At 40.3% G+C, this 13,710-nt stretch overlaps 3 protein-coding genes across 4 annotated transcripts; 1 reads left to right on the top strand and 2 right to left on the bottom strand.

Moving 5' to 3' along the window:
* Positions 1-390: 390 nt before the first annotated feature.
* LOC135633655 (protein GAMETE EXPRESSED 3-like) lies at positions 391-4,247 on the bottom strand. The gene is made up of 10 exons (XM_065143400.1): positions 4,051-4,247; positions 3,777-3,961; positions 3,275-3,604; positions 2,541-2,787; positions 2,098-2,382; positions 1,936-2,022; positions 1,497-1,529; positions 1,354-1,413; positions 1,140-1,282; positions 391-1,066 (listed from the first exon to the last, which is right to left on the bottom strand). Exons 1-10 carry the CDS (start codon positions 4,142-4,144, stop codon positions 479-481), a joined length of 2,052 nt encoding a protein of 683 aa, XP_064999472.1. The 5' UTR covers positions 4,145-4,247; the 3' UTR covers positions 391-478.
* Positions 4,248-4,403: 156 nt separating this feature from the next.
* On the bottom strand, positions 4,404-13,260 carry LOC103979945 (probable ubiquitin-conjugating enzyme E2 37). 2 transcript variants are annotated; one of them, XM_018822959.2, is made up of 8 exons: positions 12,940-13,260; positions 12,294-12,405; positions 6,500-6,644; positions 6,342-6,411; positions 6,124-6,229; positions 5,301-5,399; positions 5,099-5,224; positions 4,404-4,985 (listed from the first exon to the last, which is right to left on the bottom strand). In XM_018822959.2, exons 1-8 carry the CDS (start codon positions 13,008-13,010, stop codon positions 4,593-4,595), a joined length of 1,122 nt encoding a protein of 373 aa, XP_018678504.2. In that variant the 5' UTR covers positions 13,011-13,260; the 3' UTR covers positions 4,404-4,592. The 2 variants fall into 2 exon arrangements, with proteins under 2 accessions (XP_018678504.2, XP_009394488.2); XM_009396213.3 differs by lacking the exons at positions 12,294-12,405; positions 12,940-13,260 and adding an exon at positions 7,642-7,813 and having other exon boundaries at positions 4,407-4,985.
* Positions 7,953-11,969, top strand: LOC103979946 (V-type proton ATPase subunit e1). Its single transcript, XM_009396215.3, has 3 exons — positions 7,953-8,150; positions 11,246-11,293; positions 11,706-11,969. The coding sequence occupies exons 1-3, from the start codon at positions 8,053-8,055 to the stop codon at positions 11,770-11,772; spliced, it is 213 nt and encodes a 70-aa protein (XP_009394490.1). The 5' UTR covers positions 7,953-8,052; the 3' UTR covers positions 11,773-11,969.
* Positions 13,261-13,710: the final 450 nt, after the last annotated feature.

Below are 13,710 nucleotides of genomic sequence, written 5' to 3'. Positions count from 1 at the left end.
TTATGTTCATGGTTCTACTATCCATTGTCTCGCATTTACATATCTTTCTTTGTAATCGATAGATCTACTTTTGCAGCTAGCATAATTGACACTTAGTTTTGGGTAGCTAAATATATCCGAACTCATCATCACTTTATTGTCTCTTTTAATCAACTACTTTAACACTTTATGCTTTTCAAACAATTCTCCTTGATCGATGAAAAAGTAAACTGTAACTCCCGTAACCTTCGCTTTATAAGAATCACATTAATTCTATTCTCCTTTGCATCCTTAATAATAATGTTCACTCATTCGATCTTATCTTCTGATTTGTTAGACTCCCTTAAACGAACATGATTTACCTATTCCTTTTACCTATATCCTTCGTGTTCTTAATTCCCCCACCCCTAATAAAGAAACACTTGCCAACATCTCCATTAGATTCCTCATCCTCAAACACACACACACATACATTCTCAATGTTTACTTAATTAACAGCTCAATTAGTTGAAGACAGTGTTCTCCTCCGCTTCAACCACATTCCCCTCGCACCCACACCTTCCTGCATTGGGTCCCTCGTGAGCTCCTCATCTCGCGAATGCCGAACGCTGTCACTCTCGTCTTCCACAAACATCGGATTTGCGAACGTTCTCGCTTCAGAAGCAGCGTCCGATGAACCCTCTCCATCTCCTTCGGCCGCAGCGACTCTGCTCGAAGGCCCTGCTTCGTCCGAGCAGCCGCCACTGCCACTTTCATGGTGGTAGCTGCTGCTGTTCCTGCTTTCATCCGAAGAGGACGTGTCGCTGTACGTGTTAAAGATCGTCACGCTCTCTCTCCTTGCACAGTGGAAAGAATGGCTCTTCTTCCTCCCGTCATCATACAATGGCAAGATGGATCCCCGACGTGAACCTGTTCTGTCCCTGCCGAGGCTGTAAGAAGTGGATAGCTTTCTCACCACTCCTTCCTTCGCTGTCACCGCTTCTCCCAGTCGCTCCAGTGCTTCGTCGTTGGTGGCGTCTTCAGCTGCTTTCTCCTCTAGCTCTGAGATCATCCTGTCGAATGATTTCCTCCTTCTGTGAAGAGACCTCTGGCATTTGATGAGGAGGTGAGGTGAGAAGAGATGAAGTTGGTGCTGGGTGTAGAATCTTACATGCACTCACCCTCTTGTCGAGGAATCTCCCGAGACCATGATCTTGTAGCTTCTTCTTCCTCCAGAAGACGCAGCAAGATCGCACTGTTCCGCCTAAGATGAGCAGTATCACAAACTGGAAGAACAGGAAGAGCAGGACTGCTCTTTCATTGCCTACAATTAGCAGGAAGAATAAGATGGTAATCGCATGAAGAATCAGAACCAAGAAGCGGGATTGTCCTCACCTGCATCAGTGGTGACGAATCTGGGATTCGATTGTGAGCAGGTCCAAGCAATTCTTTGGCCTGATCAAACAAACAGGAGGAGGAGGCAACATCAAATGAGGATGGAGTATCAGAAGTGAAGATGTTATGCAAGTGACTGCTACCTGCAGAATAGCATGGAAGACTGCTGCCTATCCCTGCATTCACATATAGCACCAAGTTAGGAGGCAAAGCATTGCATTTTTCTTTCTTTTTCTTGATCAGTTGACATCTGAGATAATTATCACACTAGGATAATTTTTCAGTGCAAATTCCTGAACAATTCTGCAAGCTAAGAAGAGGAAACAGGAGAAAGTAGCCATGATCATTTTCTTGGAAGACACTTTCCCTTGTGCAGCAAATACATGAATTTATGACACTATTAACCCCCTAATCTTTGTTTTTTGTTGGATAAGATTTAAAGGAAGATAATACATTTTCTTAGAGCAATAATAGAAGATTTCAGATTACGTAAAAGCGCTTCTCTAAGCTACAAACACCTTCAGAGGATGGCAGAGAGAACAAGATTGCAAAAGATGTGTTCCACATAGATAACAAACTCACTTCCTGCAGAAAGAACAGTAAGAAGAATCCTGTCATCCAATTCAAAGTAGCGTAGATCGCTCTTGGACAAGAAGGATGACACTTCACCTGATATAAGATCAATAGTACTATTAATGTTAATCTTGTATATTTCGAAAGGAAGATGAGATTCCTAAGATCTACCATGATGGTTGTCAGCCCAATAAACAGTTCCTGTAGCCGGTGCCAGTAGAGTGAACACAATACTTAGTGGCTTTAGTGCAGAGATGAAAGCATAGTCACCAATCACACGGCTTGACTTCCCCTCCATGACTGTTTGAGGCACATAAACTGCAAATCCTGAGCAGTCCAGGACTGGAGTAGCTTGAATGACTGAATCGGATGCAGTCTTTTGCAGGAACTTCTTCAGATCCCCCACTGGGGAGAAGGAATACAGATATCCATCCAATGAGCCAATCGATAGCCAGCCTTATATACATTGCAGTAATATGGACAAACTATCAGTAATACGTTAGAACATCAATATGACAATGAACAGAATTTTGAGAGTGGAAATGGTTTCGGTTCAGGCATCTTAGAACATTCAATCCGACAGAATTTTCAATGTCATATGACTGGTTGTTTACCATTAGAATCCACAACAGGCAAGATGGTTTCTGCACTCAAGGGACCGACATTGTTTTGCCACGACATGTTTCCTGTAGCAACATCAAGTGACATGAGTACAGCCTTTCTTGGGAAGATTAGATACAAATGCCCATTATTTCCAGGTATGATATTGATCTTCTTGTCTATTGAGCTGAAATCTTGGATCCATCTGAAGTGAGGACTGCGGATATACAACGAATAGACCTGTCCTTCAGTATTTGAAACCTGGACACGGCACAACTAAGCAACTTCAGTATATAGTAAGATTAGGCTGCATATATAAGAGATATACTTTATATTGCATATTTAGAACTACAAACTGTATTAAAGAGAATCAACTTTTGTCTCTTCTATCTATCAATCAATAGTCAAATTCAGCAATGCATCTTCGCCTGTCATACTAATTTTTTACTGAATTTGAGCTCTAGATATCTCATTCAATCAACCACTATTGAACGATACGATACAGGCTTGTGAAAGGTTTAATTAGAAAGAGCTCTTGTGACCTACTATGACCATTTCCTAAGAACACAAAATTGTAATCCAATATGAGCTCAATCTAATGATTTTGGATTGCATAAGAATGCCAGATTTAGTAGATTACAATTTTGGTGCCACTGTCCACTGACATATGGGTAAAGAAGCAAGTTAGATTGAACATCATATATCAAGCTTATTAGAAGCAAGAAAAAGATATGGCATAGAATCTTACATAAAGAGTCCCCTCACACTGATCAACAACAGGAATTGAATTGAAGTAGCAATCTGTGATGTTTCTCTTACAGCCTTGACGGTAACCAAACCGATAAAGCATAGGCCCAGCAGTCCACAGAAGTTCTCCTTTCAGCAGTAAAGCAAACAGTCCTCGATTTCTTACAGAAACGAATACTGATGCATACAAGATGCTTATCGAAATTCCAATTATTTCCCCTGATGAACCAAAGGTTGAGTTCGTGCCAAAGAATACTTCGACTGTGGATGCAGAACGACCAATATTCGGGGGTGTTATTCTCAAAACCCGATCTTCCGCAACCAAATAGATCTAACAGTATGCAATTTATCAGAAACTATAAGTAAAATGGTATGACAACAAAATAATTTGATGACTGCTTCACACTAGTCTATAGATCAAGGAACCCATGATGCTCGAAACATTGATCGAAGTTCCACATATACGATGAGGATATTGCAAGAACAAGATTGCTATGATCTACCTTGCCTCTGTCATCATTGACCGGGGCTATGTCTAATCTGCAGGTATACTGGAAAGGGACGATCCACGCAATTGTACCATTCTTATCAAAGCACAACAGATTCATCCCTGAACAAGCCAAAAGCCTCCCATCTCCGGTCATTAGCGGGTTTCCCAGCCTCTTTGCACTGCTCCAACGCCTTTCAGCTGAAAGGGAAATGCGTCAGAAGTCCAAAGGTCTATCACTTACAGAGCAAAATGGCTTTCGGTTGTTGCACATCTCGAAGAAGACGTACTGTTGGTAGCAGTACTGGGAATCTCGCTTGGTTGCCATGACTGCGACGTCGCCGGCGATGGTATCAGCAGCAAAAGGAGATATCGAAGCAGCATATCGGTGAAGGTAGTGAGGGATTCGAAGTCTCTGAAAGATGCCGTGAGAATGTACGCTTTTGAAGGCAGAGGAGTTGAGAGCGGCAACTGCCAACCCTTCCACTACTCCCTGTTCCAACCACGTTCAAGGCTGGTTGGCTAATGGGCCGGCCCAATGGACATTACGGCCCAGCCCATATCTATCTCTCTCTGTCTCATGTACAGTGTAACGTATCTCATCCACAAAGAAAGGGCGTGACAGTTTTACCTGTGAAACCAAATAGTTGTTCTAAAGGCATCACATCATATACATAGCAACATTTTGGGGTTTGGACTTATACATCATGTCAATGCCTCAAAACAAAAGATTTGAATACAACTTTGCATATTACAACTGAGCTCGGGATCAGAATTGTGCTAGATTCACAGTGCTTCTTGTTCTCTTTTCTGCTCAGGCTAAGACAATATCTCAAACTATTTTCTTTCGCAAAAATTGTGAGGGTGGATCATCTTCATCATCACTTTCTTCACTGTCAGATATGATGATTGTCTCTAGGAATTCTGGACTTGCTTCCACCTGCTTGGGATCATCTTTCACAGCTTCCTCAGCATGCTCATCAAGAGATCTTTTGTGAATTGTGGCACTGGCACACAGCGACCACTCAAAACTTGATGAACCTGTTTGCTGCCTGTCCGATACAGATCGCTGTTGAGTAGGTATTACATTCTGATTTTCATCATTGTTGCTGATTCCAGTAGGTGTTGTTGGGTTTGTTGATAGATCTTGACATGTTAGGCGAAGCTTCTTGTGCCTCCTGTGGATCTCGGTGGCTGGAATTTCGTGAATGTGTTCCAATGGTGCCTGAAATGCAAGAAGCATCACTAAGTCTCTCGTTGATTTCTTGAACATTTTTGTTCCACTATAGTTCAACAAAATAGGATCAAGAAGAAAAAGAAATAGATGCTATTCATTACCACGTTCAGGCTGGTCGAAAGGGCATGATCACTACTTCTCCCTGTAGAGCCAGGATTAGCATATCTTTCTGTCCAAGTTCGGGCCTTTTGCTCGAAGACATGTTTATTGTACTTGAATTCCCTGCTCTGAGAAAATGATAGACAAAAAAGAATTAAATTGCTGCAATCACATTGTGTCATGTATGGCATCACTAATACTCACAGTTTCAGCCATTAGAGCATCATCAGGGTTGGGCTCACTCAGTAACAATCTAATGCTTGTTAAGACAGTTGAAATGTTCATTGATGGCTGCCATGCACCCTGTGAAATCAGAGTTCTTGTCATGTTTTGTACACAGCAGATCTCAGGCAAAGATCAGAAAAGAACAATATCAAAGAAGGTATCACATCATTAATTTTCACACAGAAAAAGGGAAGTTGGATATGCAACCCTATGGATAAAAATTTTCATGAATATTCTTCGAAAGTTTTAAATAACATATATATTACTAATAATTGATGATAGCTTCAGAGCTTTCATCAACTTGGCTGATTTTTCTCTACCCCTGCTTAATAATTGATTGGGCATATCAAGCCAAACACATTCTTTCCACTTTCTTCATGCCCCATTAACATCCTCTTCTGCTGTGGCCAATGCATTGTCTTTTGATGCCACTCAGGCCCGACCAAAAAACAAATGGGAGCACAAGGAAGAAATACCATGAGAATAGGAGAGAAAGAAGGCAAATGGGAAGTAAAGAAAGGAATACACACATGTGGAAGGACATGTGAGGGTGAGAGAAAGAGGGGAGTAGAAGGGAGGTAGCAGAAAAGTCTGGTCAACAGTTAGATGGGAACAACTAATAGTCATGAAGGGCACTTCTGAAAGCTCATTGGACTTTTGAGTATCTAAAGAACATGTAAGACCTTGTGAACACATACATGAAAATATGATCATTTGAAAGTTCACACATGCAATTTTGTTTATAAGGAAAGACCTACTGTAGCTTGCATCATGAGATAGCAATTTAGATTATATCATGCACCTTTGGTGGCAGATTGAGAATATCAAGACAAATGCGGCCTCCATTATCAATGTTGGGATGGTAAATTGGTGTAACAAAGGTCACATTCGGTGGTTGAAAAGGATATCTGCATTCAAATAGTATCAATCTTGTTACCAGAAATTGTTTTACAGAGACAAACAGTGAGGAATGAGAAAAACACTTTTTGATCTACCAAAGATAACTAAAGTTACAGACACCTTTCAGGTACTTGAATCTTGACAGTGAAAATGCCTTTGGAGTATACAGTTTCTTCAGGTCCTTCAATCTCTGTATTCCAAGAAAAAACGAAGTCACCCAACAAACAGCATCAAAAGAAGAACCTAACATCAAATTTGACAAAAAAATATTAACTTACGGGCCTCAATGCTTAAAAGTGATACAGACGGTAGGTTTGGGTTATCAGATAGTGAAGGAAGGGAGACTCCATGAGGTGGGTCAGTCATGAGCAGCTTAATTTCCTTCTGCAGCCTCAGATTCAGCCTTGCTGCTTGTGCCATTTGCTGCAACTCAAATGTAGCACAATTATATTACCCTAAAATTTCATAGACCAAAGTGCACACGACATTGAAATTTCTAAAGAACTGTATAACAAGGCGGTTAATATTGTGTCATCTTCATATCTATAATGCTAACTCAAAAGTACGTTAAGCTCACATCATTTTAAGAAGTAGGCAACCAAAAATTCTATTAGATTGAACATCCAATGCACCCGGCTTGCATGTTTCAGCAAATGCATGGTTTGATCATCTGGAATTCTAAATAACAGACGTACAATGTTGTTTGCAAACTACAATAGACCGGCAAACTTATCCGTAGACACAGGCGGTGGCAAGGGTCTTATGCAACCACATATATGACAAATTCAATGCAAAAACACTTCATCAACTTCAACTAAGTTCACTACAATATAATTGTTCAATGTATTTTTCAGCAGTTAACTATATCTTGACTCTCATATCAGTAACATCGACTTTTTAAGATGATGAACAGATACATTATACCAACAAAACCAATCAAACTCAAAGGAAACAAGATGATGGAACACTATCGTTAACTATCAATTAGTGATATAGGAATGAATGAATCAACAAGATGATGGCCTTGTTCATGACCCTTGTTTGATTTTGAAAACAAGCTTCTTGCCTTCACATCTGGAATCAGTTTTATGGATACTTCCTCACCATCTAGACTTTTGTTTTGTGACAATACTAACTCTTATGGGTGCAAAAACTGAAAGCTAAGTTGAGAATATAAAGAACAACATTGACTTTTGCATAGGGACGCGAGATTGCATTCCAAGATGTGAGAGGATCCACATCAAATGCTAACAAATGGAACTTTTTAGGAAGAAAACTACATCAATCGCGTGGCAGAACCAAAAATTAGGTCAAAATGGAGGGAGAAGAAACACAGTTCGAGAAAAGATCCAAATTGAGATATAAGGATCTACTATGTAACCAAAGAAAGATTGGAGGATGAAAAGAACTGATCAAATACATTATCTCTGTGGTCGCCGCTGCTGGCTTTGCTGTCGCTTCTCCTGCTCCTTTGGCTGGACTGATCCTACGGCTCTTGCTGGCCACCGAGAGGTCGGCAGAGCAGCGAGAGAGATGGGAGACGGGGACAGCTAGGGCTCCACGAACAGCGAGGAAAAAGAGCGGCAACAGGTATTTTCAAATTCAATATTGAGCTTTAGATCGCGTTAATGGGAAATGGAAAGGGGTTGGGTCAAACCAGCGGACTGGGCCGGCATAGATCATGGCCCAAATTGAGTCGAAACCCGAATCCAATGAATTATAGGGTACGGATTTGAGCACCCACATCCTCGTCGGCCGATCAGAGAAAAGAGGACACGACGCAGCGGAGGAGGAGGAGGAGATCGAATCGTAGGGGAGGAAGGGTCTTCCGATGGGGTTCTTGATGACGACCATCATCTTCTTCGTGGCGGGCGTTGTCGCCTCCGTCCTCGTCCGCCTCTGCTGCAACCGCGGCCCCTCCACTAATCTGTACGTCATCGCTTCCTTTCCTTCCCTTCCTCTATTTCTATGCATTCAGCACCAAAATTATCTGAAAATTGTCAATCTGTAATGTTCTTCATTCGATTAATCTTGCATCTGGTAACCCCCCACAAATCCCTGATTAGGACAAATTCGACTTGGTTTGATCTCCTTAGCTCCAGATGTCGATCCTTCGATTTTTTCCCTGATATGATGATGTAGATTGCATTGCGAACTTTGGTTGAATTGCTTTGAAGAAAAAACAAATCTTTCTCCGGTAATAGTATAAATAAATGTTGTGCAAAATGTTTTTAAGATTCATTTGCAGGTATTTGTTGATTTAAAGGATCTAATCATAGATGTGGGAAGGCCCTATTAAATGGTCGAAAAACTATTATTCTATCTCTTTCAAGAACGAAATTTTTCTTTAACTTTTTCCATATATATACCCTTCAAATTTTCTTAAATTCATCTTCATGACATGGTCTGTTGGCATTGTCGACTCCGCAGATTCCTGACTCCACATTGAAGCCAAAGATCAGAGTCAGGAAATTGCAGTGATGAATTGTTAGAGGTTGATTATATGGATGACTTTCTGTTTATCTTATGGTGCTAGCAATCAACTATAGGTTGCATGTCTTTGACCTCTGTCAAGTTTTGAGTCCTTCCTTCATCGGTGTTGAGCCCATGATATTGCCAAAAGACTTGCCTATGGCTAGCAATGAGATGTAAAAGAGTTTGAAATATAGAGAGCTAGAATTAGTCTTATGAAATCAAGTATTTGTATTAGTGCTTAGAGTAAGATTAGGGATGTCAATGGGGAGGGGCAAGGTGGGGAATGCTTCCCTCATCCCCACCCCCGTTTGATCCCCTATCCCTGCCCCATTCCCTATTAGAAGGGGCAGGAGCAGGGATGGGGAACTCTGGGTGGGGGCGGGGAATCCACAGGTTCTCTATATATCCTTTAAATTAATTTATTCAGTTTTAAAAAAAATAAAATTACTGCCAAACCTAATTAACAATACTAAAATTTGCACACAAAAAAAATCAAATATAAACAAAATCAAAATTATCATAACTCGCGGGAGAGGCAGGGGGAATATTATGGAGGATCCAGGGAAAGGTGCGGGGGTTGCAACGTCTGATGAGGAAGGGCCGCAGGGTAAGCTGTGGTGGTTGTGATCAAGACGCAGGGGTGCTGTAATGAAGGGGCAAGCCAGGAAGAGGGAGGAGGGAGAAGGTAGTGTGTGATGGGAAGAGGAGGAGAAAGAGAGAGGAACATCGAGGAATCGTCGTCATCATTCACTGCTCATCTCGTCGATCATTGGAGGAATCATTGTTTGTCGATGGATAGAGGAGGACCAATGAAGACAAAGTCAAACAACCGTCATGATGACTTGTGATTAGGGATTGAGTGTGCACGTGTGGGGCATCAAGGATGAGTTGATATTGTTAAATGAGAAGATGTTTCATTTGATTGAATTAAATGAAATGATTCTTAATTGAATCATAATCGATTCAATCAAGGTTCACCTAGTCTAATTCGAATAACGAAAGCCTGCCCTGTCTAGTGTTTGGGCGTAACATCTCAGCCCACGTATTAATGGGTCAAGTATGAGTACAAGGTAGAGAGTGCTCTACTCATCCTTGTCTTGTATTTGTGTGGGTAATAGAAAATGCCCCCCACCCTCGCCCCCATCTCTGTTTATTTTTTTCCATCCCCGCATTGTTAGGGATAGGTCCCACGGGTATAATTGACATCCTTAGGTAAGATCCAGTGGTTTCTATTCTTTCTATCTTGTAATATAGTCACTTGCAAATTAAGATCTCAACAGATTTTAAAAGACTCAATCAAGCATATAAATATATATATATATATATATATATATATGTATGTATATATATATATATGTATGTATATGTATATATGTGTATATATGTATATGTGTATATATGTGTATATATGTACTGATCCTATTAATGATCTGATCCCACAACATTAATGTCTGGAGTGATACAAAGCAATGGAATATTAATTTCAACCAACCTCCTCCCACTTATGATTTACTGTTTATATTTACCTATTTGAATCCTAAAATTATTAGCAGAAAGAAACTATAAGAATGAGGACTCCCTTTATGTGGATAAAGTCTCCTTTGACTGATTACACTCTCTACAGAACAATACATTTCAGTGGTCACAGCATCAAGTTTGACATTTTTGGTTAGAGGCACTACTGTCTTTCGACCTTTCCCATTAAAATATACTGCAGCAAATTTAATGGTATTTGTGGTGACCATGAATTATACATAGAGAATATTATAGCTTCAATTAGCCATTGCTCATTTGACTAATGATGAAACTTTGTCCCATCATCTCGTTGTTCCCAAGATTCAGCCAAGAAGAGTTGCTTTCTGCAAACATAAATCATAACTGGAGTTAGGTCTTTCTAGTCTGATGGACTTTTGCCTAAACGATAGTTGGACTATCTATTCACCAGACAATTTGATAAATGTCAAACATTTTACTAAAAGCCTTGATGTATAATGAGTTTTTCAAAGCAAAGATTCAAGTTCTGACAGCATCACTGGTGCTGAGCAGCTGCCAGAACAGTCCATTCCATGATGCCATTGCACTGTTTTACTAATTATGGGTGCCAACTTGCACAATATCAGTAGCTATTGCCTAAATATTACTAAGAGTATGGTCTCCTTAAAACTGTAAAATTAACCACTTTAATTTTTCCCACTCATAATAAATTGAACTTTGAGACAAATTAGATTCAATTTGACATGAATTTAGCTCAATAGTTGACATTGAATTATGGGTCCAGTTAATACTTTTGGGGCATCAAGCTTTAAAATGCGATTTTGATTTTAGATTCACTTTTTAAGAACCTAAGCTTTAGACACTACTCGAACATTTGGATGGTGGGTTTTGGGTTGCATTTAATTAGGGAATTTAGGGTGCTTACAAGCACGACAAATGAAGGTTCATTCTATTCTCATACTTTATCATTTTCATTTCATGTCAAACATTTTTATTATTGGTTATTGTGTGGGGTATGAAAATGTGAAATGATTTAAGATGTTTTGGTTTTGCAGGTTTCATTTAACATTAGTCATCACGGCAACAGTTTGCTGTTGGATGATGTAAGTTTCCTCATTTGTTCTTGTTGCTTTCTTTTAGCACATCGTTCTTTGTCATGACATTCTTGTATGAATGAGAATCGTTTCAATTTCTCATTTTATTTTTCTTCCATGTTATCTAAGATAAGTTACCCATAATGCTGATATAACACAAAAAAGTATCACAAAGGAGCATGACTTAGAATATATGCAAGTTAAGACAAACAGCTGCCAAACTAGATAATGGGGCAATAGAAGAAAATGATACGTTGGTCGTATCTGTCATGCGATGTTTATCACCCCACTTGAGATCTTATACATCAGCTGATCAGCATAAGAGATGGTGTTGAAGTCTTTTATAATCTTTTTGTGATCAGCATCATTTTATTGTGTTTTTCTTTTGTCTAATTACCACTTTACTTTCTTTTCTTTCTAGGTGGGCAATTGTCTATCTCGCGCAGCTGAAACCTCTGATTGTTCCAATCCTCAGCGAAGGAGAGTGACATGCTTGGCAGAGAATAATTTGGGTTATTGCTATGTTTGAAGAAGTATATCCTATTCATGCTGAGATGCAACTCAGCAACTTCTTGTATGATTTTAAACAACTTTAATCTTTGAACCAAGTTGAGTATCAAACACTTGGAGATGTATCTTCATACACGTGTAATAATAATGTGCTTCTTTGAGTTGGTTCACTTAACATTTGCTTGTGGCCTTTCATCATCAGTGCTCAATTTGCCAATTCTTGTTCCTCAATGACACAGGAGTTTGAACTTGGAAACCATATCTACACTAGATGGTGTGAATCTGTATCAGTCCAAAAACAAATGTTGGCACAGTCAAGCTTTTAATAAGTAAACCAAAAACTTGGTAGATGTTTCTGACGGTCAAAAAAATGTTCTGTACAAGTACAGGAAAGAAAAGAACAGAGAAACAATACACCTCAAAACAAACATTTTCCAGAAGAACATAAATATACATGCAAATTAACAACAACAAGCCAAAGGAAATGCAACAATCTAACCTTGGATGTTTGACACTCGCAATGACGGAGTAGACTAACATAGTAAGTAGAAGATGTAACGCATGATCCGCAGCTGGAGCTGATGTAGTCGACGTTTGGTGTTTGCCCAGACCTTCATCACAATGCATGAGACCACATTTGAAACCAAAATAAACAGGTTCGCAATGTGGCCGAAAGAAAAGAAAGAAACAAAAAGGAGAAGGCAAATTTATAGAAACAAGAAGAAAAGCAAGAATTAGCTTCAAGTTGAGCATTTCCGCTAGAATAAAGAGAAGGCAAATTCACGTATGTAACAAAGAGAACCACTGGAATTCAAGAAGAAAGAGGAAACCGTGTGTTACAAAGGGAAGAACACAAGAAAACACGTTGAGATTAACGCGAAAAGCTTTGTCTTCAACGATCAGAAATCCAAGAAAACAGCAAGAGAAACGAAAAGATGATTCAGAACACTAGTGCCGGTTCAATTTGGAAGGGTCGTCGTCGTCGTCTCCAGACGCTCTCACGTTATACTTTCCACCCAGAAAGTCCAAGAAAAGAAGAAGAGGAGAAGAAAGGGTATGAAGATTCACGCAAAAAAGTTCGTCTTTTTCCAAGCAGAAATCCAAGAAAACAATAAGAGGAGATGAACCGATGATCGGAAGCTCACCGATTCCGTCCGGACCGCTTCCTCTTCTTGAAATTGAATAGATTGCCGTCATCACCGGCCCTTCCCCTCATACTTTCGACCCAAGAAAACAATCGCGAATCCCGAAAAGGGACCGAGATCGCCCTTCCGCCGTCAACAAGAAAGCCTAAGCGAGACCGACCAAATATTTCACCATTCTCCCATCAGAAACCACTGCTCCTCTCGGGAGAGCGTCGAGAACCTCAAAGAATCAATAGATCCGGCATGTACGATAAGGACCTCGAGGTGCCGCTTCTGCTTCCCTTGCTCTCTTCGCCTCGGTTCGAATTGGTCGGGGAGTCGATTCCCTCTCATTTAACCCTCGCGAAGGGCACGACTTTGGTTACGACTAACGACTGAGTGAGAACGATCACGATAACGAAAGCGACTTCAGAAACGACTTAACTAACGATGAAACGGCTCAAGCTTCGACTCTTCGGCTATCTTGAAAGCCTGTAATAGTCTAACATCACAGTGCAGAGGAGGGACAGACATGCCTTGTAGCCCAAATAAGAGCGAAGGGGTGTTGAGAGCCAAGCAGTCTACACCAACTTGTTCTTTGAGAGACTGTGGCAACAGTTCTACTCCATCTCAAAGGGCAACATGACGATTTGCCTCGTACTCCCTCGGATGAACAACCCATCTTTAATCCAAGGAGATAGTGTCAGTTTTGTGTCTGTGAAAGCAGAGGACCCAAACAAGCATATAAAGCAACCACTACGAAGAAGTGTGCGATGAGCCAAGCTGTGATTA

Source organism: Musa acuminata, chromosome BXJ1-3 (assembly GCF_036884655.1).
Source record: "Musa acuminata AAA Group cultivar baxijiao chromosome BXJ1-3, Cavendish_Baxijiao_AAA, whole genome shotgun sequence".
Taxonomy (NCBI): domain Eukaryota; kingdom Viridiplantae; phylum Streptophyta; class Magnoliopsida; order Zingiberales; family Musaceae; genus Musa; species Musa acuminata.
Note: the sequence above shows the minus strand (reverse complement) of the source record. Positions and strands in the feature narration are given on the sequence as shown.